Source organism: Balaenoptera musculus, chromosome 8 (genome assembly GCF_009873245.2).
Source record: "Balaenoptera musculus isolate JJ_BM4_2016_0621 chromosome 8, mBalMus1.pri.v3, whole genome shotgun sequence".
In the NCBI taxonomy this organism is placed as follows: Eukaryota; Metazoa; Chordata; class Mammalia; order Artiodactyla; family Balaenopteridae; genus Balaenoptera; species Balaenoptera musculus.
The window spans coordinates 71,796,814-71,822,223 of NC_045792.1; the positions used below are offsets into that span (position 1 = coordinate 71,796,814).

The following is a 25,410-nucleotide window of genomic DNA, read 5'->3' on the forward strand; positions in this document are numbered from 1 at the left end:
GTGCAAAGCATGGTGAGGGACGTAAAGATGGATGTGTGCCAGAAGCCCGTGGCCAAGTAGAGGAAAGAGGATCTACCAAGAACTGCAAGGCTGACTCTAAGTGGTCAGTGTTTGTGAGCCTGTTTGATTAAAGTCTGTCTCTTGCTGCTAGACTGGAAGCCGCAGGAAGCCGGGGGATAGGGTTTTTGTCTTGCTCCATGTTGAATCCCCAGTGCTGAATGGTGCTTGGTCCGTGGTAAGAACTCAATACATATTTGCAGAATGAGGGAAATAGTGTCATCTAAAAGAGATTAAGAAAATGTGCTGTGGGGATTGGAGAGGTAGAGATTAGTCTCAGCTGGAGACATCACATGATCAAAACTGAGAGGGACCATCAAGGTTAGGGTTAGTGTTCCCGCTGCTGCTCTCAGGCCCATTTTACAAATGAGGAAACTGTCACAGAGGGGGAAAGGGATTTGCCCAGGGTCACACAGTGTTAAGGGCCGAATTCTGCCCCTTCACCGCCAATTCTTATATTGAAGCCTTAACACCTAGTACCTCAGAATGTGACTGAATTTGGAAGTAGGGTCTTTAAAGAGGAAAGTTAAAATGAGGTCATTTTTGGGCCCTAATCCATATGACTAGTGTCGTTATAAGAAGAGGAGATTAGGTCACAGATAACATGCACAGAAGGAAGACGATGTGAAGACACAGGGAGAAGACGGCCGTCTGCAAGCCAAGGAGAGAGGCTTTAAAAGAAACAACCCTGCCGACACCTTGGACTCTGGCCTCTAGAATTGTGAGAAAATTAATTTCTGTTGTTAAGCCAGCCAGCCTGTGGTACTTTGTTATGGCAGCCCTAAGCCAACTAATACACACAGTAAAGTTTGGACTAGAAGCCACGTCTGCTGAATCTCTGTCCTAAGCCCTTTACATGACACCATCCAGCTGGTCCATTTGGTACTCTGTCCAGCACCCACTGCTGATGAGGATGACGACGGTGATGATAACAGCTAACCCACGTATACTGCCTATCATGTACCACGCACTCTTCTAAGTACTTTACACACAATAGCTCATTTAGTTCTCCCAACAGCCCTGTGAAGTAAGTACTATTTATTGTCCCATTTTTTAAAAAATTTATTTATTTTATTTATTTTTGGCTGCACTGGGTCTTCGTCGCTGTGCGCGAGCTCTCTCTAGTTGCGGCGAGTGGGGGCTACTCTTCGTTTCGGTGCGTGGGCTTCTCACTGCGGTGGTTTCTCTTGTGGCGGAGCATGGGCTCTAGGCGCACAGGCTTCAGTAGTTGTGGCATGTGAGCTCAGTAGTGGTGGCTCGCAGACTCTAGAGCGCAGGCTCAGTAGTTGTGGCGCATGGCCTTAGTTGCTCCTTGGCATGTGGGATCTTCCCAGAGCAGGGATCGAACCCGTGTACCCTGCATCGGCAGGAGGGTTCTTAACCACTGTCCTACCAGGGAAGTCCCTATTGTCCCATTTTTACAGATGAGGAAACTGAAACACAAAGAGATTGAGCAACTTGCCCAAGAGCATATGACCACTCAGTGCTTGTGCTGGGATTCAGGCCCAGGCAGTCTGCTCCAGGAACGTGCCCTCACCCATCAGGCTATTCTCCAGTGTTATGTCTACATGCCAAGCCAGAGGCATTTTCAAAGATGAGAGGTAATGATGGCACTTTGAGGCCTCACTGGGTTTGCTTTCCTATAGCCATAAGTTATGGTTATACTCATCCCAATCTGAAGTGGCTCACTGGAAGCATAAAACAAACAAGCAGAGGGAAGCAGGAGCCTTGCTAAAGAGTAGAGCATTAGGATTTATTTGTTCCAGAATCTTCTTATATGTTAGGACATCAGTGAGGAAACATTGAAATAGCAGATTTCAAGCCTCCCTCAAGTTCAAAAACATCTTCTAATTCAGTCCTTAAAAGTGAAACAACCAAACCACTTCAGCCAAAGCACTTTGCAGTAAGAGACCTGGGTTTGAATCCTTTCTCAACCACTTACCAGCTGAGTGACTTGGGGTTTATGAAATTCGTCTGAACCACAGTTTTTCCTTCTGGGAGATGGGGAAAATGACACCCATCTCACGTATTAGACATAATATATTCAAAAACATTGTCACAGGTGCCGATACATAGTAAGTGATCAATAAACAGAGCTCTTGTTAGTTAAGCAAAATGACCATACCTAAAGGCTCCCCTCTGTGAAGCCTTGCCCAATGTCTCATCCTGTCTGTCCAAATTCGTTGCTTGCTCCACTGGCTCTTGAGGGAAGTTGCTTGCACGTCTATTTGTCACTCAGTTTGTCCTTCCTTCCATCATAGAAGTTGGTGACACACCTATCCATCTGCCCATCCACTCAGTAAAATTGTAGCATTTTTTTTATGTCCCAGTGCTGTGCCAGGCACTGGAAGTTCACAGGTGGATACAATAAGGTCCCACCCTTGAAGGTGTAGGGTTTTTGGGGCAACTCAGGGCTGGGTGTGCCCAATAGGCAGGGGTACTATAATAATAAAAATTTACAACTATATTGTATTAAAATATTTATCATAGGAAAAACAGCACTTTGTTCAATTTCTAGACACTTATTTTATGATTTAGAACTATTTTAATAGAATAAGGGAGTCATAATGTTTTCAATTCTTTTCCAATTTAACTTCCAAAGGTTTGGTTTGGCAACAAATACATTAAGGAATAATTGCAAAGACTGTATTAAATGGTGGGCTAGAAAAAGCTCCAGTGTTTTCTGGGGGCCGAGGTAGGAGAGCCCCATTGGCCCACTGGACTCCCCAAGGGCAGGAACCAAGCTTTCTCCTAGCTTCATAGCTGTCCTTCAAGCTGAACAGAGCTTAGATGCCACCTTTTTCAGGGCAGCCCAAAAAACGGCGTGGGGAGTGCAGGTGGGGGGCTCTTGCCCAATCCTCCTCTAGTCTGAGCAGTGGAACTCATATATTTTCTGTTTTGTGTGAGGAAACAGAGCCCCAGATGGTGAAAGAGACTTGCCCAAGATCACAGGAACAGAGAGTGGCAAATGTTTTAATAGTTAACATTTATTGATTCCTTCTTATGTCAAACATTGGCCAAGGGGCTTTACATGCTTTTTCTCATTTAATCCTTCTGACAATTCTGTGAAGTAGGTACCCTTATTTTCTCCATTTCACAGATGAGGAAAATTGAGGTAAAGTAAGAGACTTTCACAAGGTAATCTAGCTATTAAGCAGCGAAGTCCGGATTTGCACTCGGTAGATGGTGGTTGATGTTGGAATAACAGCCCGATACTGGACCTGTACGAGGGTCAGGATGAAGCATGCAGACCGGTGGACACCTACCTGGGCGAGCAGTGCACAGTCTCGGCCAGTAGCTGTTAGCGCCCAGCAGGGCTGGGTCGGGGACTGAGCCTCCTACTGGCGACTCCCCACTAGCCTCCCTGGGGGCGCGAAAGTCCCGCCCCCAGCCGAGGAGAAGGCAGGGATTGGCTCTCTCGATGCTGATTGACGGCTCAGGGCTCGAGCGGCAGCCGCGGTGGAGGCGGGGCCACGAGCAGGAAGTGGGAGTGGAGGCGGCTCGAGACAGGCTGGCCAGCGGGCAGCTGCCGCCACTTTGCCGAGTCGCCGCCGCCACTGCAGAGATGGAGGGGCCGGGACTGGGCTCGCAGGTGAGTGCGGTTGGGCGCTGGCTGTCCCGGGGGCTCGGAGGGTGGCCGCGGCTGTGGAGAGAGGGAGGACATGAGTGTTAGGTAGCTCCCAGAGGGGCCTCCGGGGGCAGAGGGTCCGGATCCGGGGAGGAGGAAGCCTGGAAACACCGAGAATGATGCAGGGACTTCTCTCCGAGGCGACCGGGAAGAAAAGGCGAGGACAGGGATGAGTGCCATACCGGCCCTCCAGCATCCACCTGCGGTCCGGGGCGCCCCGTGCCCGGCAGGGACCGCTGCGGGCCCTGGGAGGGGAGGGTGGCGTTCCTGGGAGAGGTGTTAAGTGACACACCTGAGTTGGACCAGCCCGTTTTGACATTGGCCTGGAGTCTATGAGGTTCTATTCATTTCTTTTTCGGCCGGGGCGTCTGGGAACCCGCCTTCGCTCCTCCCAGCCCTGTTGTAGGTCTCGTTCCCACATCCTTGCTTACTCTTTGAAAGATTTGAGGCTGTTTGTTTAGGCTGGAGAAAGGCGGGGCGGGGGGGGGGCGGCTGGAAAGGGAGGTACGTGATAGCTATCTGCAAAATCCCAAAGGACTCTGTTCTGTGGAGGAGGTCGTACTATAAGCCAGATGTAGTTTCAGAAAACAGAAGGGGCCAATGGGGAAAGTTACAGGAGATATATGTTAGCTCCAAGAAAACTAGATTTTTGTCCTTTTTGCTTATGGTCCTGACTGGCATATTACAGCTGTTTACTTAATTTTTGTTGAATACATGAAAAATATTCAGATTCAGCCAATGTTTAGTGTGTTCTTAGCATATGCCAAGTGCTTTTATATGCATTATTTAATTCCAAAATTGAAGCATCCTTAAGAAGGTGATATAATCCCCATTTACAAATGAGAAAACTGAAGCTCTCTCCAGCTGGAGTGAATTAGGTAGTAGATTTTCTGTCCCTAGTGGGATTCAAGCAGTTTGAGATGATTGGGTTAGTTGGCCTCTAAAAAAAAGTCTTTCACATCTTGAGAGTATTCTTCACGCTCCGCCTTTCAGCAATCTGAAATCTTTCAGCAATCTAATGTAGGTTTAAGTGAGGAACAACACAGGTGGGGAAGTTGTCGGGTGTTCTTGCATTTTGATAGAATAAAAAAGGTTTGCAAGCAGACCGGATATTACAAAAGGCTGTAGAATCTTCACGTGGAAACTGTCTCATTTGTTGTTTGTTTGTTTTTTTCCCCTCAGAGTTTCAGGGAAAAGTTGGTAGCAGTAATGCTCATACCTTAATTACTGCGACTCATTTACAAAAGCCTTCAACTGCTTAAAGTTCATTACCTTGTTCTGCAGGGAAGATTGCCCTGCCCGAATTCCCTGCCAGTTGGAGGGAGAGAATGATTCAGGGGTTGAAATTAAATGGGCCAAGGTAGAGAGATGATTGTTGTTGTTAATAGTTATTGGTATTAACTTTTTCAATAATAGCAAAAGATTTTTACCTATATAAGATGCTCTACAGTTTGCAAAATACTTCCCTATTCTTATTCCTCATTGTGACCCTGTGAGGTGGGGAGGGATTATTATTCCAGTTATAGAGATTAGAATTGAGGTTCAAAAAATTGGAGTCATGGAGTTCCCTGGTGGTCCAGTGGTTAGGACTCAGTGCTTTCACTGCTGTGGCCCGGGTTCAATCCCTGGTCAGGGAACTAAGATCCTGCAAGCCGCGTGATGTGGCCATTAAAAAAAAAAAAAAAAATTGGAGTCAGTTGTTAAAAGTCAAATAGCTGCTGAGAGAGCCAAGACTTCATTCATTCTACCAGGTGTTAAGCACTGTTATAGGTGCTGGAGATAAATCAGTGAACAAAACAGACAAAAACATTCCTGCTCTGGTTGAATTTGGTTCCCCTGATTCCAGCTGATAGGTTTTTGCCAGAATTTGCCTGTACTCTCTGGCACCCAGTTTCCTCTCTGACCTCATTTTTTACTACTTTCTTGCTTGCTCAATCAACCACAGCTATGCTGGCCCCAAGGCCTTTGCACTTAGTATTCGCTCTATCTGGAGAACTCTTTTTTCATATAACCACATGGCTTACCCCCCCCCCCCCACCTTTGTAAGGTCTTGACACAATTGTCACCTCAATGCGGTAGGCCCTCCCCATCATCACCACTACCAGCAACATTCCTTAACCTCCTTCCTTCCTTTATATTTCCTCTCAGCATTTAATACCATTAACATACTCTGTAAATAATTGTCCAGTGAATGAACTTGGATACTTGACTCTGTTAATACAGAATGCTTCTGTTAATGCCATGAGAAATTTTAATGGCTATCTGTCAGGTCTCTGTTTCTCTCTTTGTTTTATTTGATAATCTGTCAGGATTTTGACCCTCATCAGAGTTTAAATATGGTTTTCTAGATCTTGGTTTTCTCTTAAATTAATTAACTTTAACAGTACTTATTTACTATTTAGAAAATATAATTGGATTTAAGATATCTCCACGTGAGAAATATCTCTTATATCTTAAGTATGTTCCAGTCATCTATTGCTGTGTAACAAACCATCCCAAATCATAGTGGTGTAAACCAGCCATTGTCATGCTCATGGACTGTGCGTCAGGACTTTGGCCAGGGCAAAGCAGGGATGGTTCGTTTCTGCTTCACCATGTCCGGAGCCTCTGCTGGAAAGACTTGTCACCTGGGATGACTTGCTAGCTGGTGCTGGTGTCATCTGATGGTACCCTCACTCACATGTCTGGTGGTTAATGCTGACTTTGAGCAGGGACACCTACATGTGGCCTGGGTCTCTGGACAGCATGGTAGCTGGGTTCCAAGAGTGAGCATTTCAAGAGACAGAAAGAGGAAGCTGCCAGTTTCTGAGTCCTGAACCTGCAAACTGGCAGAGCGTCACTTCTGTGGTATTTTATTAGTGAAGCAATCACTAATAAAACTCTTACGAGTTTGCTGGTGTCTTAAGAATTTGCTTGGTCTATTCTGTTACCTTAACGTTGTAGGCAGCCATACATCAGTTACGCTTCCCCTGCCGCACAGGGTGTTTGTTTATGCGGTGATGCCTTTACCAGTACACATGTCAGTAATGACTACTGTAACAGCTCCTCTTAGAACCGTACAACATGGATTTGGAAAGAACTTTATAGCTATATTGACCTGCTCCTTTCATTTTACAAATGTAGAAACTGAAGCCAAAAATCGGGTAGATGATTAGCCACCATCATACCGCCGCCTGAAACCTGAGACTTGGGCCTTGTTCTCAAGGAGTTTACCTTTCACCATGGTAAAAATGAAACAACTAGAGAGTACTTAGAAAAACATTTTCTTGATAACCAGAGAGTAATTTCTAAGAAGGATATAGTATCATGACAAACTTTGCTTTAATCTTTGTGATGGGAATGTATGGTTGTTTTCCTCAAACATTTTTATGCGACTGTCTCTGAAGTTAACCTCCCCCAAAGCAGGTCATCTCCTTTCTCACCTGTAGCTCTTATGGCAGAATTTTGGGAGGGAGTGATATCTAGAGCAAAGGACATAGCTTAGAGCCGTGGCCGCTAATCTTTTTTGATCATGCATTCCTATCAGTAAAGCAGTTTTGAGCTTGCACCCCTAGAGTAAAACCGCAGTGTGACAAGTAGGATTTAAAATGTTCATTTTTGTAAAATGTCATGTATTGTGAGATTAACGGAATGATGAGTGGCACGTGCACCGCAAGCTGGCTGGGAGCTCAGGCCTCCAGCTGCGCAGTCCGAATCATCCAGGTACCACTGACTGCAGTTTGTCGTCCATGGTTGGCCATTGATCACTCTAACTTATGTGTTAATGGGGATGATTCCGTGTCATGTGGTTGGCTAGGACTTAAAAAGTTCAGCTCCCCTCTGTTTGATGTACCTGGGGGCTGCGGAAAGGAGCCAGTCTCTAAATTCATATTGTCGTGGGACATGTTATTGTAGGATTTGACAGTATGTTTCTAAATTGTATTCATGAGTGAATAGCTCAGTATATACTCATGGTAAGGTTTTGAATTAAAGATAGTAAATATAAGTCTGCTTCAAATCAGCCTTTTTGATAATTTGGAATTTTTTTTGGAGGGAGGCTGGCTTTTTGTTAGATCAGCTTAGATTGTCTTTGTTTCTACTTTATGTGGCCAGTAAAGAGCACCTGCTATGAGAAGTGTCAGCTCTGCCATTTTCTTGTTTGCTTGTACTTTTACTATCGTTATTATTTCAGTTCGTGGCTTCTTTGTGGTAGTAATCAGTTTAAGCCACTTGCTCATTTTGGGAGGGGTAACTTTAAAATTAGTAAGTAGTTAAAATGAGATAATATACCTTGAAAATTACTTAGCCTGATGTATACTGCAAAATGTTGAAGGTCCCACTGTAACCCATCTGGGTGTGGACTTTTACTCTGTCCCCAAGTTACCTTGTAAACAGACCATGAGGAGTGACCTATTTGATATACAGATTAAGTGAGGCTGCCAGGGCTAAGAATTCATAAATCTTTTTTTTTTTTAAATAAATTCATTTATTGAATTTATTTATTTTTGGCTGCGTTGGGTCTTTGTTGCTGCGCTGTCTTTTCTTTAGTTGCGGCCAGCAGGGGCTACTCTTCGTTGTGGTGCGCGGGCTTCTCATTGCGGTGGCTTCTCTTGTTGCGGAGCTCAGGCTCTAGGCACGTGGGCTTCAGTAGTTGTGGCACGCGGGCTCAGTAGTTGTGGCTCGTGGGCTCTAGAGCGCAGGCCCAGTAGTTGTGACGCACGCATGTGGGATCTTCCTGGACCAGGGCTCGAACCTGTGTCCCCTGCATTGGCAGGCGGATTCTTAACCACTGCGCCACCAGGGAATCCCCCAGAATTCATAAATCTTAAAGAAGCCAAATGTATAAATTTTTGTGGGTTCCCCTCTTTTTTTTTTTTAAAAAAGAAAAAGTCATTATAACAACTTTAACATTTTCTTCCGTTACCTAATGGGTCACTGAGTGTTTGGCCTTGAGTGCGCTTGCCTCACTTTGGAGACCATTGACTTTGAAAACAGGCTTTGAGTTTATATAATCATTTTTAGGTTTTACTCTGATCTGTATTTGGACAAAAAATGATGATGTGAACAGAAAGTACCTCTTGTTCTCTAGTCTTTGTCACCCATTTTTGCCATTTAATTGCATATTGCTTCCATTATCACTTTACTCTCTGCCTCTGACTTAGCTGCCCAATTAGACTTAAATTCCTGGAGGATACGTACGCACATCTTCTGTGTTCCTAGCATAATGCTTTGCACATCATACATACACAGTAATTAATTGCTGAATAAATAAATGCTTTTAATAAATAAATGCTCTTTACATTGAAATGTGTAATCCACCTCAACTTTCGGCATGAGAAATGAAGCTGATGTCCTTAATGCCTTAAGGCATAATGAGAAGCAATAAATTTGTATCTGTATAATATGTGACATTTATTTGTGATGAAAAATCTGTATATAAACAAAGGCTTAATCTTCCTAATATATAAATGGAAACAGATACACAATCCACTACAAAAACAGTAGACTATGAAAATGCAACCCACAAAAGAGAAAGTATGAGAGCCAATAAAGAACAAACAATCAAACTCAGATTCATTAGCAACTAGGGGCATGCAAATGCAAAACAAGATGCCATTTTTTTAGCCATCAGATTGGCAAGATTGTAAAAAGATTGATAATATTCAGTTAGGAGGTTTGTAGGGAAAAAGAACACTTACATACTTGCCTGTTGGGAGTGTAAATTAGGGAAGGTCAGTATCTGTTTATGTTTAAAATACACATATTTTTTGACCCAGCAGTCCTATGTTGGGGAATCAGTTATAGAATGTACAGGATGTTAATTATAGGGTTGTTTAGAGAGTGAATGCTGAAATCAACCTGCATGTCTAACAATAGGGAAATGGTTGAATAAATTATGCTAGATCTATACAATGGAATAATATTCAACTATTACTTGTTACTGACCTGCAGCGCTGTACATGATATATTGTTAGGCGAGACAGGCAAGTTGATGAATAATTATATAATTGGATCCCATGTTTGGGGATAAGTTTTGTTAAATATAAGAAGAAAATGATAAAAACCTGTGTATCCTGTATAATGTTATATATGTTAAAGTATATACACATAGTGAGGAAGGATACACCAAACTGTTAATAACAGTATCTCTGTTGGTACAAGATTGGAAGGGAAAGAGTCCAGATTATCAACTCTTTATTCACTTTGGTATTGCTGGAGTTTTAAAATGAAAGTTTTAAAATTTTATAATTTAAAAAGTCTAAATTTTGTATGAAAAGGAGACTGATTTCTCTGTCAATTTTAGCTACATCTGCTGTTTATTGACGCTCGAGAAATTCTGAGTATAGTATATTCAGCTCTTTCCTTGACCCCTTGTCTTCTTCCAGTTAGATGTAATTATAATTACTGTGATATGGTGAAAAGTAATGTTCTTATTTATGTCTTAATCTAACTACCTATATGTTTATTTATTATTTAGCTGTGTGAGTGTGTGTGTGTGTGTGTGTGTGTGTGTAAAATAAGAGTGTCATGCAGTGAGGTTGAATTTACCAGATAAATCGGAACTTATGTATTCAGAAAAACATTTGTGGTTCTAGCTCTGGGTAAGATGGAGTAAAGCACACTCCACCCTGTCTGTCCCACTGAATGCACTAGATATAATGCTATTTAAGGATTCCCAAAAGAAAATTTTAGCAGGTAGAGTGGGGGAAAAGACCAGAATTCAAAAAACCACTGAACCAGGAGCTAATTTCCCTTTTTCCCATCTGGGTCCCCTCCTCTCTTCCACCGCCCTCTCCCTGGACTTGAACCCTGGAAGTGAGCATCCCTGCAGAGAGAGAGAACACTTCTGGAGAAGCCCTCTAGTTCAGGTTCAAGGAGCAGGAAAGCGGTCTCCTGGCAGCACAGGCACTGAAACTCTGAGGGAGGAGGACTTCCTCTCTGAGCAGAGGAGTTGTAGTCCCAAGGCAGTTGTTCTTAGAAGTGATACCTGAAGCATGATCCATAAAAGAAAAAAAATTGATACATTATACTTCATCAAAATTAAAAATTTTTGTTCTATGAAAGAGACGTAAGAAATGGGAAGATAAGCTACAGACTGGGAGAACAGATTTACAAATCACATATCTGACAAAGGACTTATGTCTAGCATGTGTAATATAAGGAACTCTCAAAACTTAGCAGTAAGAAAATAAATAGCCCAATTAAAAAATGGGTAAAATGACTTAGACAATTCACCAAAGAAGATATACAGATAGCAAATAGCACATGAAATGACACTCGGCCCCATTAGCTGTTAGAGATATGCAAATTGAGACCATGATGAGACACTACTACACATCTATTATACTGACAGTATCAAGTGCCAGAGAGGATGCAGAGCAGTTGGAGCTCTCATACGTTGCTAATGGCAATGCAAAGTGGTACAGCTACTCTGGAAAATAGTTTGGCAATTTCTTATAAACTTAACATCTACTTACCAGAGGGCCAAGCAATCTCACTCTTAGAGAAGCAAGAACATATGTTCACACAAAATGAGTGTTTATGCAGCTCCATTTATAATTGCCAAAAGCTGGAAACAACCCATGTGAGTTGTTTGAATGGATAAATGGTGATACATTCATATGATGGAATACTTTATAGCAAGGAAGGAACTATTAATAACATACAGCATTATGCTGAGTGAAAGAAGCCAGTCTTAGGAGATTATATTCTGTCTAATTCCATTGTATGACATTCTGGGAAAGATAAAACTAGTGATGAAGGACATGTCTGTGGTTGCCAGGAGTTGAGGTAGGGGGAGGGTGTGGCTAAACAGGAATATCCTGAGGGAGTTTTTTGAGGTGTTGGAACTGTTCTGGATCCTGATTGTGGTAGTGGTTAGAATTCACAGAACTATGTACCAAAAAGTCAATTTAACTGTAAGGTAACTTAGAACAAAAGGATTTGCTCCTTCAGAGTAACCTGTTGAGGGGTTATGGACTTACTTCAGTAAAACTATTATTTGTTAAAACTTTTTTGGAATTCCTGGAGAATTGATGTAGGCACATCATTTCAAGTATCTTCAATTTTCTATTCTTAATGTGTATTCATCCTTTGAGAATTTTTTTTAAACAATGAAAAGTTGTTCAGAGAGACAGTTGTGGTGAATAAGGTGGATAAAAGCCGGGTAGCAACTTTATGGTAAAGAACAAGATGGGATTATAAAATAGTAAGCCAGTTTTGATCTCTTGGAATGATTTGCTAGATATTTGATGTGAACCTCCACCTTAAATGCAACTAAAAATGCTGGATACAGTATAAAATCTTAAGTGTTTTATATTTTTGATGCTATTGTAAATTTTAAAAAAGATTCCTGAGGATTTTCTGTATATAGGATCATGCTGTCTGCAAATAAAGGTGGATTTGCTTCTTTTCTAATCTGTATGCATTTTTCTTTCCCTTACTCTATTATTATGTCTAGGACTTAAGTACATTGTTGATTAGAAGTGGTGATAGTGGGCATCCTTGCTTTGTTTCAGTCTTTAGAGTTAAAGCATTCAGTCTTTTACCGTTAACTGTATGGTAGCTGTAGATTTTTAAAAAATGCTCCTGATTAGGTTGAGGAAGTTCCCTTCTTTCCGTAGTGTGCCAAGAGTTTTTATCATGCATGGGTGTTGAATTCTGTCAAATGCTTATTCTATTGAAATGAGTATATTTATTTTGTTAATATGGTGAATTGCACTGATTTCTTTTGAAATGTTTAAGCTTGGTTGTAATGTATATTATCCTTTTTATATATTACTGAATACAGTTTTGCTAATATTTCATTTAGGATCTTTGCATCTGTGTTCATGAAGGATATTGAGTCTATAGTTTTCTTTACTGCTTATGTCTGTTGGTTTTAGTATCAGGATAATGCTGCCTCCTAAAATGAGCTGGGAAGCAGTCCCTCTGTATTCTGAAGGAGTTGGTATCATTTCTTCCTTGAGTGTTTTCATAGACTTTGCCAGTTAAAAGTCATGTGGGCCTGGAGTTGTTTTGTTTTGTTTAATGGGAAATTTTAAAATTATGAACTCAATTTCTTTAATAGAGAGAGTGCTACTCATTTCTTTTTAAGTCCATTTTGATAACTTGTGTCTTTCGAGATATTTTATGCATTTCACCTAGGTTGTTGAATTTAGTGACATAGAGATGTTCACAGAAGTCCCTTATTACCCTTTTAATGTTTGCAGAATCTTGTAATGATGTCCCCTTTTTTAAACTTGCTATTTGTCATTGACATCTTTTTTCTTGATCAGTCTGACTAGAGCTTTATCAATTTTATTGATTTATTCTTTCCAAAGAACCAGCTTTTGGTTTCAGTGATTTTCTGCATTTTTTTCTTTTTTATATTTCATGGATTTCCCTGTCTTTATTGTTTCCTTCATTCTATCTACTTGGGATTTAATTTTATTTTCTCTAGATCCTTAAGATGAAAGCTTAGATCATTTATTTTAGTTTCTTATTTTTTCCTATTATAAGCATTTAAAGCTAAAAATTCACTCTAGAAAAGTGTTGTTTCCAAATATTTGAGAATATTCCACATATCCTTTGGTTATTGATTTTTTTAAAACATCTTTATTGGAGTATAATTGCTTTACAACGTTGTGTTAGTTTCTGCTGTATAACAAAGTGAATCAGCTATATTTATACATTTATCCCCATATCACTTTGCTCTTGCACCTCCCTCCCACCCTCCCTATCCCACCCCTCTAGGTGGTCACAAAGCACCGAGCTGATCTCCCTGTGCGTTGCAGCTGCTTCCCACTAGTTATCTGTTTTACATTTGGCAATGTATATATGTCAGTGCTACTCTTTCACTTCGTCCTAGCTTACCCTTCCCCCTCCCTGTGTCCTCAAGTCCATTCTCTACGTCTGCATCTTTATTCCTGTCCTGCCCCTAGGTTCATCAGAACCTTTTTTTTTTCTTTAGACTCCATATATATATGTTAGTATATGGGATTTATTTTTCTCTTTATGACTTACTTCACTCTGTATGACAGACTCTAGGTCCATCCGCCTCACTACAAATAACTCTATTTCATTTCTTTTTATGGCTGAGTAATATTCCATTGTGTATATGTGCCACATCTTCTTTATCCATTCATCTGTCGATGGACACTTAGGTTGCATCCATGTCCTGGCTATTGTAAACAGAGCTGCAATGAACATTGTGGTACATGACTCTTCTTGAATTATGGTTTTCTCAGGGTATATGTCCAGTAGTGGGATTGCTGGGTCATATGGTAGTTCTATTTTTCATTTTTTAAGGAACCTCCATATTGTTCTCCATAGGGAGGACAATTTACATTCCCACCAACAGTGCAAGAGGGTTCCCTTTGCTCCACACTCTCTTCAGCATTTATTGTTTGTAGATTTTTTGATGATGGCCATTCTGACCTGTGTGAGGTGATACCTCATTGTGGTTTTGATTTGCATTTCTCTAATGATTAGTGATGTTGAGCATCCTTTCATGTGTTTGTTGGCAATTTGTATGTCTTCTTTGGAGAAATGTCTATTTAAATCTGCCCATTTTTGGATTGGGTTTTTTGTTTTTTTGATATTGAGCTGCATGAGCTGCTTGTATATTTTGGAGATTAATCCTTTGTCAGTTGCTTTGTTTGCAGATATTTTCTCCCATTCTGAGGGTTGTCTTTTTGTCTTGTTTATGGTTTCCTTTGCTATGCAAAAGCTTTTAAGTTTCATTAGGTCCCATTTTTTTATTTGTGTTTTTATTTCCATTTCTCTAAGAGGTGGGTCAAAAAGGATCTTGCTGTGATTTATGTCATAGAGTGTTCTTCCTATGTTTTCCTCTAAGAGTTTTATAGTGTCTGGCCTTACATTTAGGTCTTTAATCCATTTTGAGTTTATTCTTGTGTATGGTGTTAGGAAGTGTTCTAATTTCATTCTTTTACATGTAGCTGTCCAGTTTTCCCAGCACCACTTATTGAAGAGGCTGTCTTTTCTCCATTGTATATTCTTGCCTCCTTTATCAAAGTAAGGTGACCATATGTGCATGGGTTTATTTCTGGGCTTTCTATCCTGTTCCATTGATCTATATTTCTGTTTTTGTGCCAGTACCATACTCTCTTGATTACTGTAGCTTTGTAGTATAGTCTGAAGTCAGGGAGCCTGATTCCTCCAGCTCCGTTTTTCTTTCTCAAGATTGCTTTGGCTATTCTGGGTCTTTTGTGATTCCATACAAATTGTGAAATTTTTTGTTCTAGTTCTGTGAAAAATGCCATTGGTAGTTTGATAGGGATTGCATTGAATCTGTAGATTGCTTTGGGTAGTATAGTCATTTTCACAATGTTGATTCTTCCAGTCCAAGAATATGGTATATCTCTCCATCTGTTTGTATTGTCTTTAATTTCTTTCATCAGTGTCTTATAGTTTTCTGCATACAGGTCTTTTGTCTCCTTAGGTAGGTTTATTCCTAGGTATTTTATTCTTTTTGTTGCAATGGTAAATGGGAGTGTTTCCTTAATTTCTCTTTCAGATTTTTTGTCCTTAGTGTATAGGAATGCAAGAGATTTCTGTGCATTACTTTTGTATCCTGCTGCTTTACCAGGTTCATTGAATAGCTCTAGTAGCTTTCTGGTAGCATCTTTAAGATTCTCTATGTATAGTATCATGTCATCTGCAAACAGTGACAGTTTTACTTCTTTTCCAGTTTGGGTTACTTTTATTTCTTTTTCTTCTCTGATTGCCATGGCTAAAACTTCCAAAACCATGTTGAATACTAGTGGTGAGAGTGGGCAACCTTGACTTGTTCCTGATCTTAGAGGAAATGGTTTCAGTTTTTCACCATTGAGAATGATGTTGGCTGTGCGTTTGTCATATGTGGCCTTTATTATGTTGAGGTAGGTTCCCTCTATGCCTACTTTCTGGAGAGTTTTTATCATAAATGGGTGTTGAATTTTGTCAAAAGCTTTTTCTGCATCTAATGAGATGATCATATGGTTTTTCTCCTTCAGTTTGTTAATATGGTGTATCTCATTGATTGATTTGTGTATATTGAAGAATCCTTGCATTCCTGGGATAAACCCCACTTCATCATGGTGTATGATCCTTTTAATGTGCTGTTGGATCTGTTTGCTAGTATTTTGATGAGGAATTTTGCATCTATGTTCATCAGTGATATTGGCCTGTAGTTTTCTTTTTTTGTGACATCTTTGTCTGGTTTTGGTATCAGGGTGATGGTGGCCTCATAGAATGAGTTTGGGAGTGTTCCTCCCTCTGCTATATTTTGGAAGAGTTTGAGAAGGGTAGATGTTAACTCTTCTCTTTGATAGAGTTCACCTGTGAAGCCATCTGGTCCTGGGCTTTTGTTTGTTGGAAGATTTCTATTCACAGTTTCAATTTCAGTGCTTGTGATTGGTCTGTTCATGTTTTCTGTTTTTTCCTGGTTCAGTCTTGGAAGGTTGTACTTTTCTAAGAATTTATCCATTTCTTCCAGGTTGTCCATTGTATTGGTATATAGTTGCTTGTAGTAATCTCTTGATTTTTAATTTAATTCCAATTGTGGTCAGAGAACATACTCTGTATGAATTCAACCCATTTAAGTTTGTTGAGACTTGTTTTATGGCCAAATGTATTATCTGTCTTGCTGAGTGTTACATGTGTACTTGAAACACATATCTATTCTCTTGTTGGATGGAATTTTATGAAAATGTCAGCTGGATCCAGTTGGAGGATAGTGTTAAGTGTTCTCTATCCTTTTCTGATTTCTCTCCTCTTCTCTATGCAGTATGGTTTTCTGTTTACTCATTCCATAAGTTGCTGAAAGAAGTATTAAAATACTCAACTTTAATTGTGAGTCTTTCTATTTTTCTTTTTTGCTTCATGAATTTTAAAGTTCCTTTTGGGTGCATATGTATTTAAGATTGTTATGTCTTTTTTCCCTTAAGTCACTTAAAAATTTATTTATTTATTTATTTATTTACTTTATTTTTCTGGCTGTATCGGGTCTTAGTTGTGGCACGTGGGATCTTCGTTGCGGCATGTGGGCTTCTCTCTAGTTGTGGCCTGCAGGTTTTCTCTTTAGTTGTGGCTCCAGAGCACGTGGGCTCTGTAGTTTGTGGCATGCGGGCTCTCTCTTTGAGACACGTGAGCTCAGTAGTTGTGGCACGTGGGCTTAGTTGCCCTGCGGCATGTGGGATTTTAGTTTCCTGACCAGGGATTGAACCCATGTCCCCTGCATTGGAAGGTGGATTCTTTACCACTGGACCACCAGGAAGTCCCTGTTATGCTTCTTAATAAATTGACTTCTTTAATATTTTGCAGTGTCCATCCTCATCTCTGGTAATATTTCTTGTGCGGATGTCTACTTTGTCATATACTAATATAACCACTACATTCCCTATGCTTAGTATTCCTTTATGCATGGTATATATTTTTCTATCCTTTTACTTTTAACTTATGTATGTTTTTATATTTAAGGTAGGTTTCTTGTAGACGATATGTAGTTTTTTTGTTGTTTTTTGAAAAAATCCAATCTAACAAACTCTGTCTTTCATTTGGTTTTCTTTAGACCATTTGTATTTAATGTGATTATCAGTATAGTTAAGTATAAATATATTATCTTGTATGTTTTTTCCTTCTCTGTTTTTGTTCATTTTTTCCCTACTTTTCCTGCATTTGAAAAAATATTGAGTATCTTTTAAGTGTTTTATTTTATCTCTGCTATTGGCTTATTATATGACTTTGTTTTATTAGAGGTTGCTCTTGGGTTAACATTATACACGTTAACTTATCACTGTCTATCTGCAAATACTATTATAACATCTCTTATAACAGTATGTTTCTGTTTCTCTATTATCATCAAGGAATTAAAAAATGTAAAAAAGTGTGTTACGTTTACCCACATAATTATACATATTTACCCATGTAGTTCTATCACTCTTTATTCCTTTGTATTGGTTCAGATTTCCATCTGGTATTATTTTCCTTTAGCCTGAAGAACGTCCTGTATCATTTCTTGTAGCATTAGGTCTGTTGGCAGTTTTCTTAGCTTTTGTTTGTTTGAAAAAAGTGTATATTTCACCCCTATTTTTTGAGAATATTTTTGTTGGTGTTTCCAGGTTTAGTTTTTTCTTTCAGCTTTTTAAAACTGTTTTGCTTTTGTCTTCTGGCTGGTACTTACTGATAAGAAGTCTGAATTCATTCTTATCTTTGTTTTTTTGAACATAATATGTCTTTTTCCTTTGGCTGCTCTTTTTATCATTGGTTTCAAGTGATTTGATTATTATATGCCTTGGTGTAATATTATCAGGTTGGTTCTGCTTGGGTTTGTTGAGCTTGTAGGAGCTGTGTGTTTATAATTTTCACCAAATTTGGAAGATTTTTGTCTATTGTTTAGTCAAATATTTAAAAGTATTTCCTCTTCCTCTTCTGGGACTCCAGTTATACATATTCAAGAACTTGATTCATTGGGAGGTATCCTTAGGGTGTGTCTACCACGACTCCCTGAAGCAGAGGCCTACTGTCAATAGCCATGACCCTCCACCTACTACAAGTAACAAAATCCATTGGTGCCTTTGCCTATCACCTTTGTTTTATGACAAAATATGTAATTTGGAATTTTCTAATATTAAGCATTTAATCCTAGTGGATAGAATTAAAATGAAAATCTTCTGTAAGATATACCTCTAAGACTGAAAAATTAATCATTTAACTAATAGATATTGTTGATAGTACCAAGTGCTTCATGATGTAATTGAATGTGACATTAATTCTCTTACTGAGCCTTGTCAAATTACTCTTACTTTTCAGTGCAGGAATCACAGCCACGGCCCCCACCCTCCAGGATTTGGTCGACATGAAGTCTGTGCACATGAAAACAAAGAACTTGCCAAGGCGAGAGAAGCTCTTCCTCTTATAGAGGATTCTAGTAACTGTGACATTGTAAAAGCTACTCAGTAAGTCTTCCCAATGCTTTGTTTTATCCTTAGGTTCTGTTGAATTATAATAACGCATGTATGGTTCATGGCACTCCAGTGTACACCTTCCTCCCTTCATTCTCCAGTAATAGTATGTTTGTCATACCAACATCAGAACATTTAATACAGTACACCTTAGTTGTTTGTTATTAGTTTCTCGCATTAGATTGTGAGCAACTTCTGAGCAAAAGCCTGTCTTTTTCATCTTTGTAACCCCAGTACTTTTACAGTTTCTGTCTTGTATTAAGTGCCCAATAAATGTTTGTTGAGTGAATGAATGGTTTTAAATGACACTAAAACTAGACTCTGAGTTTGAAACACAAATCTGAGTCTTTTAAAATGTACTACAACCTAAATATGAAGATGGGATAGAAAAATATCAACTCACACATTGATGTGTAGTTTAAACCATTTATTTATTGAGTACTTTCTATGTACCTATTGTTCTGGGTGCACTGGAAAAAAGTCAGTAAAATAGAAGTAGGTTTTCTGACCATTTGGAACTATAGACAGTTATTTTGCTTGCACTGAAAATGAAATATGTTTTGAAAGTTTCCCCTTAAGATCTCCATTTGTGGGTTTTTGCATTAAACCATTTCCAACATTTTCACCCTTGTGGATCTCATTGATTGTTAACATCTACCCCACCTCTTGCCGTTGAATATATTTTGAAATATTTTATCTGTCAGATTATGTTAATTAGTAATCCATTTTCTTAGTAATCAAATATAAGCCTGCCCATCAGAGCTTCTAATCTGCATGAAAGAAACTAATGTAACTGTACTAACTTGATATAATTTCTGTCAAAAGCAAAGATGTTTGGTGATTAGTTAACCTGTTTGGCTTTAATGTAGACTAATGTATTGCTTGTGTTAGTTAAAAAGTTATTGACAATTATTTGAATATTCTAATTACTAATTTATATGAACGTTGGAGGCTCTGGGAACCACTACTTTAGGTGAATATTGTTTGATATTGTTTGTATTATTATATTTATATGAAGATGAGAGTGGTCTTAAGGTAAATAGATATTTGCTTTAATTAGAATGGAAACATTTAAATGTTTCTCTGCTACCAGTAAAGCTCTGTAATGATAAGTGTGAGAAATCAGGCTATATTCACAGGGAATATCAATAAAAACCCACGTTATGTATATTTCCCAAAATTTTCTTCAGGTCTTGGACTTTAAGTGGTTGTGAGAATATATTTAGGTAGTATTTGGGAAGGGTGAAAGAGAGCTAGCTAGGATAGGTGTTCTTGTATTTTCTAAACCACCAAAATCCTAATTATTGTGTACTCTTTATATTTCTCGTGTAAAGGGAGTATTTCTTTTCCAGTAAAATGTTAAAGTTGATATTTAAAAGATGGAGAATATAAATATTGGGTTGGCCAAAAAGTTCATTCGAGTTTTTCTGTAACATCGTACAAACTTTTTGGCCATCCCAATACATATGTATCATTATCAACAATTCATTCTCTTATTAATATTTTCACTTAGCATTGTCAAATGGGTACCTCCATCTTTTAAAAAATGCCATAAAGACAGACAGACAGGCTCACACACACATTTTGGTGAGGCAGAAGTTATTTAACAGTGTAGGAAATAGAGACAATTCTTCCATTTTGTTTGATTTTGACCCTTGAAGACATATCGAAACTTTCAGGTCCCTCTAAATAGAAGTAAGTTTCAGAGAAAGTGCTAAATAGTCTGGTGGGTCTTAATAGTTTCTGTTGAAAAGAAATAGTGCTAATGAATGATTTTTTTAAATTATTTTAGCATTAAAAAGAGATATTTCTCTCCTGCTTTTCATTCTGATAGTGAGTCAGTTCAATAACTCTCTTAAATATCCCTCAGTCTGTCCCTCCTTTTACATTCCTGTTGCCTCTTTTTCTTTAGGCTCCCATTGCTGCTCGCCTGCCTCTATTGCAAGATCCTCTAAACTGGTCTCTCAGTCTTGGCCTTGAATTAGCTTCCATACTGCCACTAATGTGATCTTTCTTACAGCCCAAAGTCTGAGTGCTTTCCTCTTTAAAACCTTCAGTGGCTTCCCCATGCACTATAAAGTCTAAATTTCAAAGCGTGGCAGAGAAGGTTCATGCAGTCTTTGCCTACCTCTCCTAGCCTCATCTCTTGCCATTGCCTTTCTTATGCTAATGCTTCTGTGGTACTAAATTGCTTATATTTCTCCAGACATCCACGCAGTTTTATATCTCTGGTTTTCATACATGCTATTCCTTCTGCCTGAAATGTCTTCCCTTCAACCTATAAAACATAGCTTGTGTATCAGGTTCCATCTCCTTCAGGAAGGGCTAATCATTCCTTCCTTTTCTATACCTATACTGTGTGCATATTTTATTGTTGAATTTATCCCATTCCAAGTTTGCTTTTAGTCTCTCTCCCTTGTTGTGAGGTCATTGCTTGGGCTTTGTTTGATTCAGGGATAAGGTTGTCATCCAGAATCAACACCATGTATTCCTGGTGCATTCCTGGTGGAAAATCAAATGAAATTTATTGAAAGAGGGCAAACGTGAATGTTAAAGTTTATTTAAGAAAATCAAGTTCAACTCCAAATGGATTAATCTGATCATTCAGTAGCCAGGTTTACTTTTGTTGTTTGGCTTTATAATCTGTCCTCTTTGTGAATATCTTTGTTAATTATTGTATTTCTATGTTGGCTGAAAGACAGATGGGATAAAGATATGATAAAAGGAAGAAATTTTGATATTTGAAATTATTTTAATGGTATCAATTATGCATTTTCTTATTTCAGATACGGGATTTTTGAACGATGTAAAGAGTTGGTGGAAGCAGGATATGATGTCAGGCAACCAGACAAAGAAAATGTGTCGCTTCTTCATTGGGCTGCTATTAACAACAGGCTGGATCTTGTAAAGTAAGATGGGATATATGTGTGTTAATTAAGAGTGTATTTATAATTTTAGATCTTTCCTTCATTTGTCTTTTTCCTTCAAGTTCAAGTATGTATGTTGAACCATCTCTAATCCTTTACTGTAAATGAATACTTGAAACTTTGTGCCATGCACATTGGTTATCGTAGTATTGAAAAGGACCTCAGAGATCGTCTGGACCAGGACTCTTAGTGGCCCAAAAAGGAAAATTAAAAATAAAGCCACAGGGGACTTCCCTGGTGGTGCAGTGGTTAAGAATCTGCCTGCCAATGCAGGGGACACAGGTTCAATCCCTGGTCTGGGAAGATCCCACATGCCGCGGAGCAACTAAGCCCGTGCACCACAACTACTGAGCATGTGCTCTAGAGCCCGCGAGCCATAACTACTGAGCCCGCGTGCCACAACTACTGAAGCCCGCGTGCCTAGAGCCCGTGCTCCACAACAAGATAAGCCACTGCAATGAGAAGCCCACTCACCACAATGAAGAGTAGCCCCCGCTCGCCACAACTAGAGAAAGCCCGCGCACAGCAACGAAGACCCAGTGCAGCCATATATAGAGAGAGAGAGAGCCACAGAGGCCCATCATAAAGATAGAGTTCAGGCAATGAAATTGAACATTTTTTGAAAAGGGAAAGCATAACACATTTTCCAGGACAGAACAGATAGTTTCATCTAGTTTAGAAGAATCACTGAAATATTTTATGTTGTAATAACGCCAGGAGGAATGGATAGGTGGGAGAATAATTTAACTTTAAAAACAAAATTATATATGGAATACATTTTAAAGTAGGCATGTGTTAGATTATATAAAATAGTTCTCCTTCATAAAGCACTACTACCTACCCATTGTTTTTGTTTTTTCTTTGTTTTATACCTTAGCATGTAAAATGTGTATGTATGTGAATGTGTATATGTTTTGTATTATACGTACTTAAAATCCTTGAGGTTTAAAAAAGTAGAAATATACTAAAGTTTAGAATAAACATATACTCACAAGTAAACTCCTTTTCTGTGGAAATAAACTGGTGTATTGTTTAGATAATATGATATATGAAACACAACTTTGAAATAACGAGACTAATTCCTGTAAACCGCTGAAGAAAATAAGTCTCTTTACCTTATAGTTTCACTTTATACAGTGTATCCCATCTGTGCCCCCAAAATAGAGAGTGAAATGCTCAAAATGTCTAACTTCTCGGAAAGGATTTTGAATTAATTTTTTGCTACCTACTTTTAGAATTCATTCCCACATAGTAATTCTAATTTTAAACTGTTAGCAGTGACATAGTTTCGCCTTTCTTCTTGACAGTTAAGTAGAATATCTGTAATAGAAACCTTTTGAATATAAACCATTTCAAGAGTGTTGTGGTGGTTAGAATATGCAGAGAGTAGTTATTATGTGTTTGGTGTATAGTTGTCATGGAATGCTCATGACAGCAGGAGTAATTACTTAACATGATGAGAATATTTCACCAGGGATTTGTTTGATGCTGTTGTGTGAATCTTTCAGACCTCTGTAGATCTGAGTGTTTTTAGGGAGGGGTGTTATTATAATTTCTGTTTTCTAATACATTTATTACTAAGAAAAATTGATGTTTTCTTTCTTAGTATGAATTTTAAGTTTTAAATCTTATTTTCATTTATGTCTGCTTTTAACAGGTTTTATATTTCGAAAGGTGCTGTGGTAGATCAGTTGGGCGGAGATTTAAATTCAACTCCTCTTCACTGGGCCATCAGGTAAAGGTTTCTTTAAATACTGAAATTGCTGTTCAAAATCAAAAGTGACTTACTCATTTTCTGAATATTACAGACCAGCACTTTCCAGTAGAATTTTCTGTGATGATGGAAATGTTCTATTCTGTGCTGTCTAGTAAGGTAGCCACTAGCCATACATGAAATGCAAAATGTGGCTAATGCAACTAAGGAATGGAATTTTTAATTTTAATTAATTTTAACTAATTTGAATTTAAGTAGCTGTATATGACTAGTAGTCCATATTGGAAATTGCAGTTACAGACCATTTGAAAGGCTTTCTTTCCTTTTTACCCCTTCATTCAAAAATAAATAAATAAATAAATTACAGTTTTAAAGAGTTTGCAGAGATGATGTTTTTGTGTTTAACTTGGGGCTCCACTATGATGCTCAACCTCAAATATGTGTATTATATTTTATAATCAAAATAAATATTTTTAATATTTGATCACATGGATAAAAGTGGTAGTTCAGTGAGTGTAAACTCAATCATTTCTTTTCTCTTGTATGTGTTGGCATCTGAAGCTGAAGTTAGTAAGCGTCTGTGTGGATACTTAACAACTTCTTAATCTTTCATTTTAAAAAAATTTTTATTTATTTATTTATTTATTTTTGGCTGTGTTGGGTCTTCGTTTCTGTGCGAGGGCTTTCTCTAGTTGTGGCAAGCGGGGGCCACTCTTCATCGCGGTGCGCGGGCCTCTCACTATCGTGGCCTCTCTTGTTGCGGAGCACAGGCTCCAGACGCGCAGGCTCAGTAACTGTGGCTCACGGGCCTAGTTGCTCCGCGGCATGTGGGATCTTCCCAGACCAGGGCTCGAACCCTTGTCCCCTGCATTGGCAGGCAGATTCTCAACCACTGCGCCACCAGGGAAGCCCCTCATCTTTCATTTTAACTCCATTCTCTCTGTGTTTGGTGGGATTGATATGAACCTGAAAGTGAAGTGAATAATTGTTCGTCTAAGGCAAGGAACTGAGTCTTTTCTCCATAGCCAAGAATTTTGAGGAATCTGGGGTTAGCTCATCCCCTTGTTAAGCTACTGAGGTACAGTGCTTTCCAGAGAAATGAGCCATTTTCAAAGAAAAATATGTAGTTCCTAAGAAAAAGATTATCACAGTATACCTGCAGTCTGTGAATGTTACGCTGTGGCATATCTGCTTCATGATTATTTTTTGTTTTTAAAATAGCAACAGTAAAGTCTAAGTGGTTTTTAATTTCCATTTTTATCATTAGTTATGTAAAATTATTTACACATGGTAGTAATCTTACACATAAGATTTAAGGTAGATTGGGAGGTTATTAAGTTTATTACCTGCACTCAAGAAGGACCGTCCAGATAGTTCTAAGTTTGGAGCATCTATGTAAAAGACATTTAGAGAATCTCCAGTGTTTTAAAAATCTGTGTATTATTAGGCAGTACTCTTTAAATCTAACCAAAATCCTTCGTGTCTTAGGAACATTGGTTTCTCCCTGAATTTTTCTCTTTTTTGCGTGACAGAATACAGTATAATTTTTGTCCTTTCTTTCCAGACAAGGGCATTTACCTATGGTCATATTATTACTGCAGTATGGTGCAGACCCCACCCTTATCGATGGAGAGGGATTCAGCAGCATCCACCTGGCAGTGTTATTTCAACACATGCCCATTATAGCATATCTCATCTCAAAAGGACAGGTATGTTTTGAAACGTTTCTTGTGCTCCAGCTATTGTAAATCTGAAGGGATTCAGAGGATGATTACCAGTAGTCTGTCCTCATTTTTTTTTTCTGCCCTCATTTTTAAAGTAGAAGTTACAGATATCCAAATATTCAAATACTAGCCTCAGTAAGTCTAGCTATTGAATACTGCTTTTCCAGCTTCATTGGAGCAAAAAGGATAGGTCATTTAGCTCAGTAACATATAATAGATGTTTCTGAAGCTTGTAAGCCTATAATAGTTTTCCTTATGATCCCAGTAATTTGCAGAGTTTTTCAAAAACATGACTTCAAAGCCTGTATTTTTCTTCTGATTGAATGTGGAAATGGTAGTCAGATCACTAAATTAACCCATCATTTGCTTTCATTATTTAAGTCCAAGTGGAGACCAATTTGAATGTATGTTTCTTATTGTTCCCTAAAGTAATTCC

At 38.7% G+C, this 25,410-nt stretch overlaps 1 protein-coding gene across 4 annotated transcripts in view; it reads left to right on the forward strand.

Annotated features, from left to right (window-relative positions):
* The first annotated feature begins 3,176 nt into the window (after positions 1-3,176).
* The window catches only part of ZDHHC13 (zinc finger DHHC-type palmitoyltransferase 13), a 49,026-nt gene continuing 26,792 nt past the window's right edge, over positions 3,177-25,410 (forward strand). For 2 of the 4 annotated variants that reach the window (XM_036861016.1, XM_036861017.1), the window contains exons 1-5: positions 3,178-3,649; positions 18,458-18,603; positions 21,396-21,518; positions 23,194-23,271; positions 24,815-24,959. In XM_036861016.1, coding sequence (XP_036716911.1) covers positions 3,479-3,649; positions 18,458-18,603; positions 21,396-21,518; positions 23,194-23,271; positions 24,815-24,959 — 663 coding nt within the window. In that variant the 5' untranslated portion in view covers positions 3,178-3,478. Of the gene's footprint in view, positions 3,650-18,457; positions 18,604-21,395; positions 21,519-23,193; positions 23,272-24,814; positions 24,960-25,410 lie in introns of all 4 variants that reach the window. The other 2 variants (XM_036861018.1, XM_036861019.1) reach the window with 2 other exon arrangements.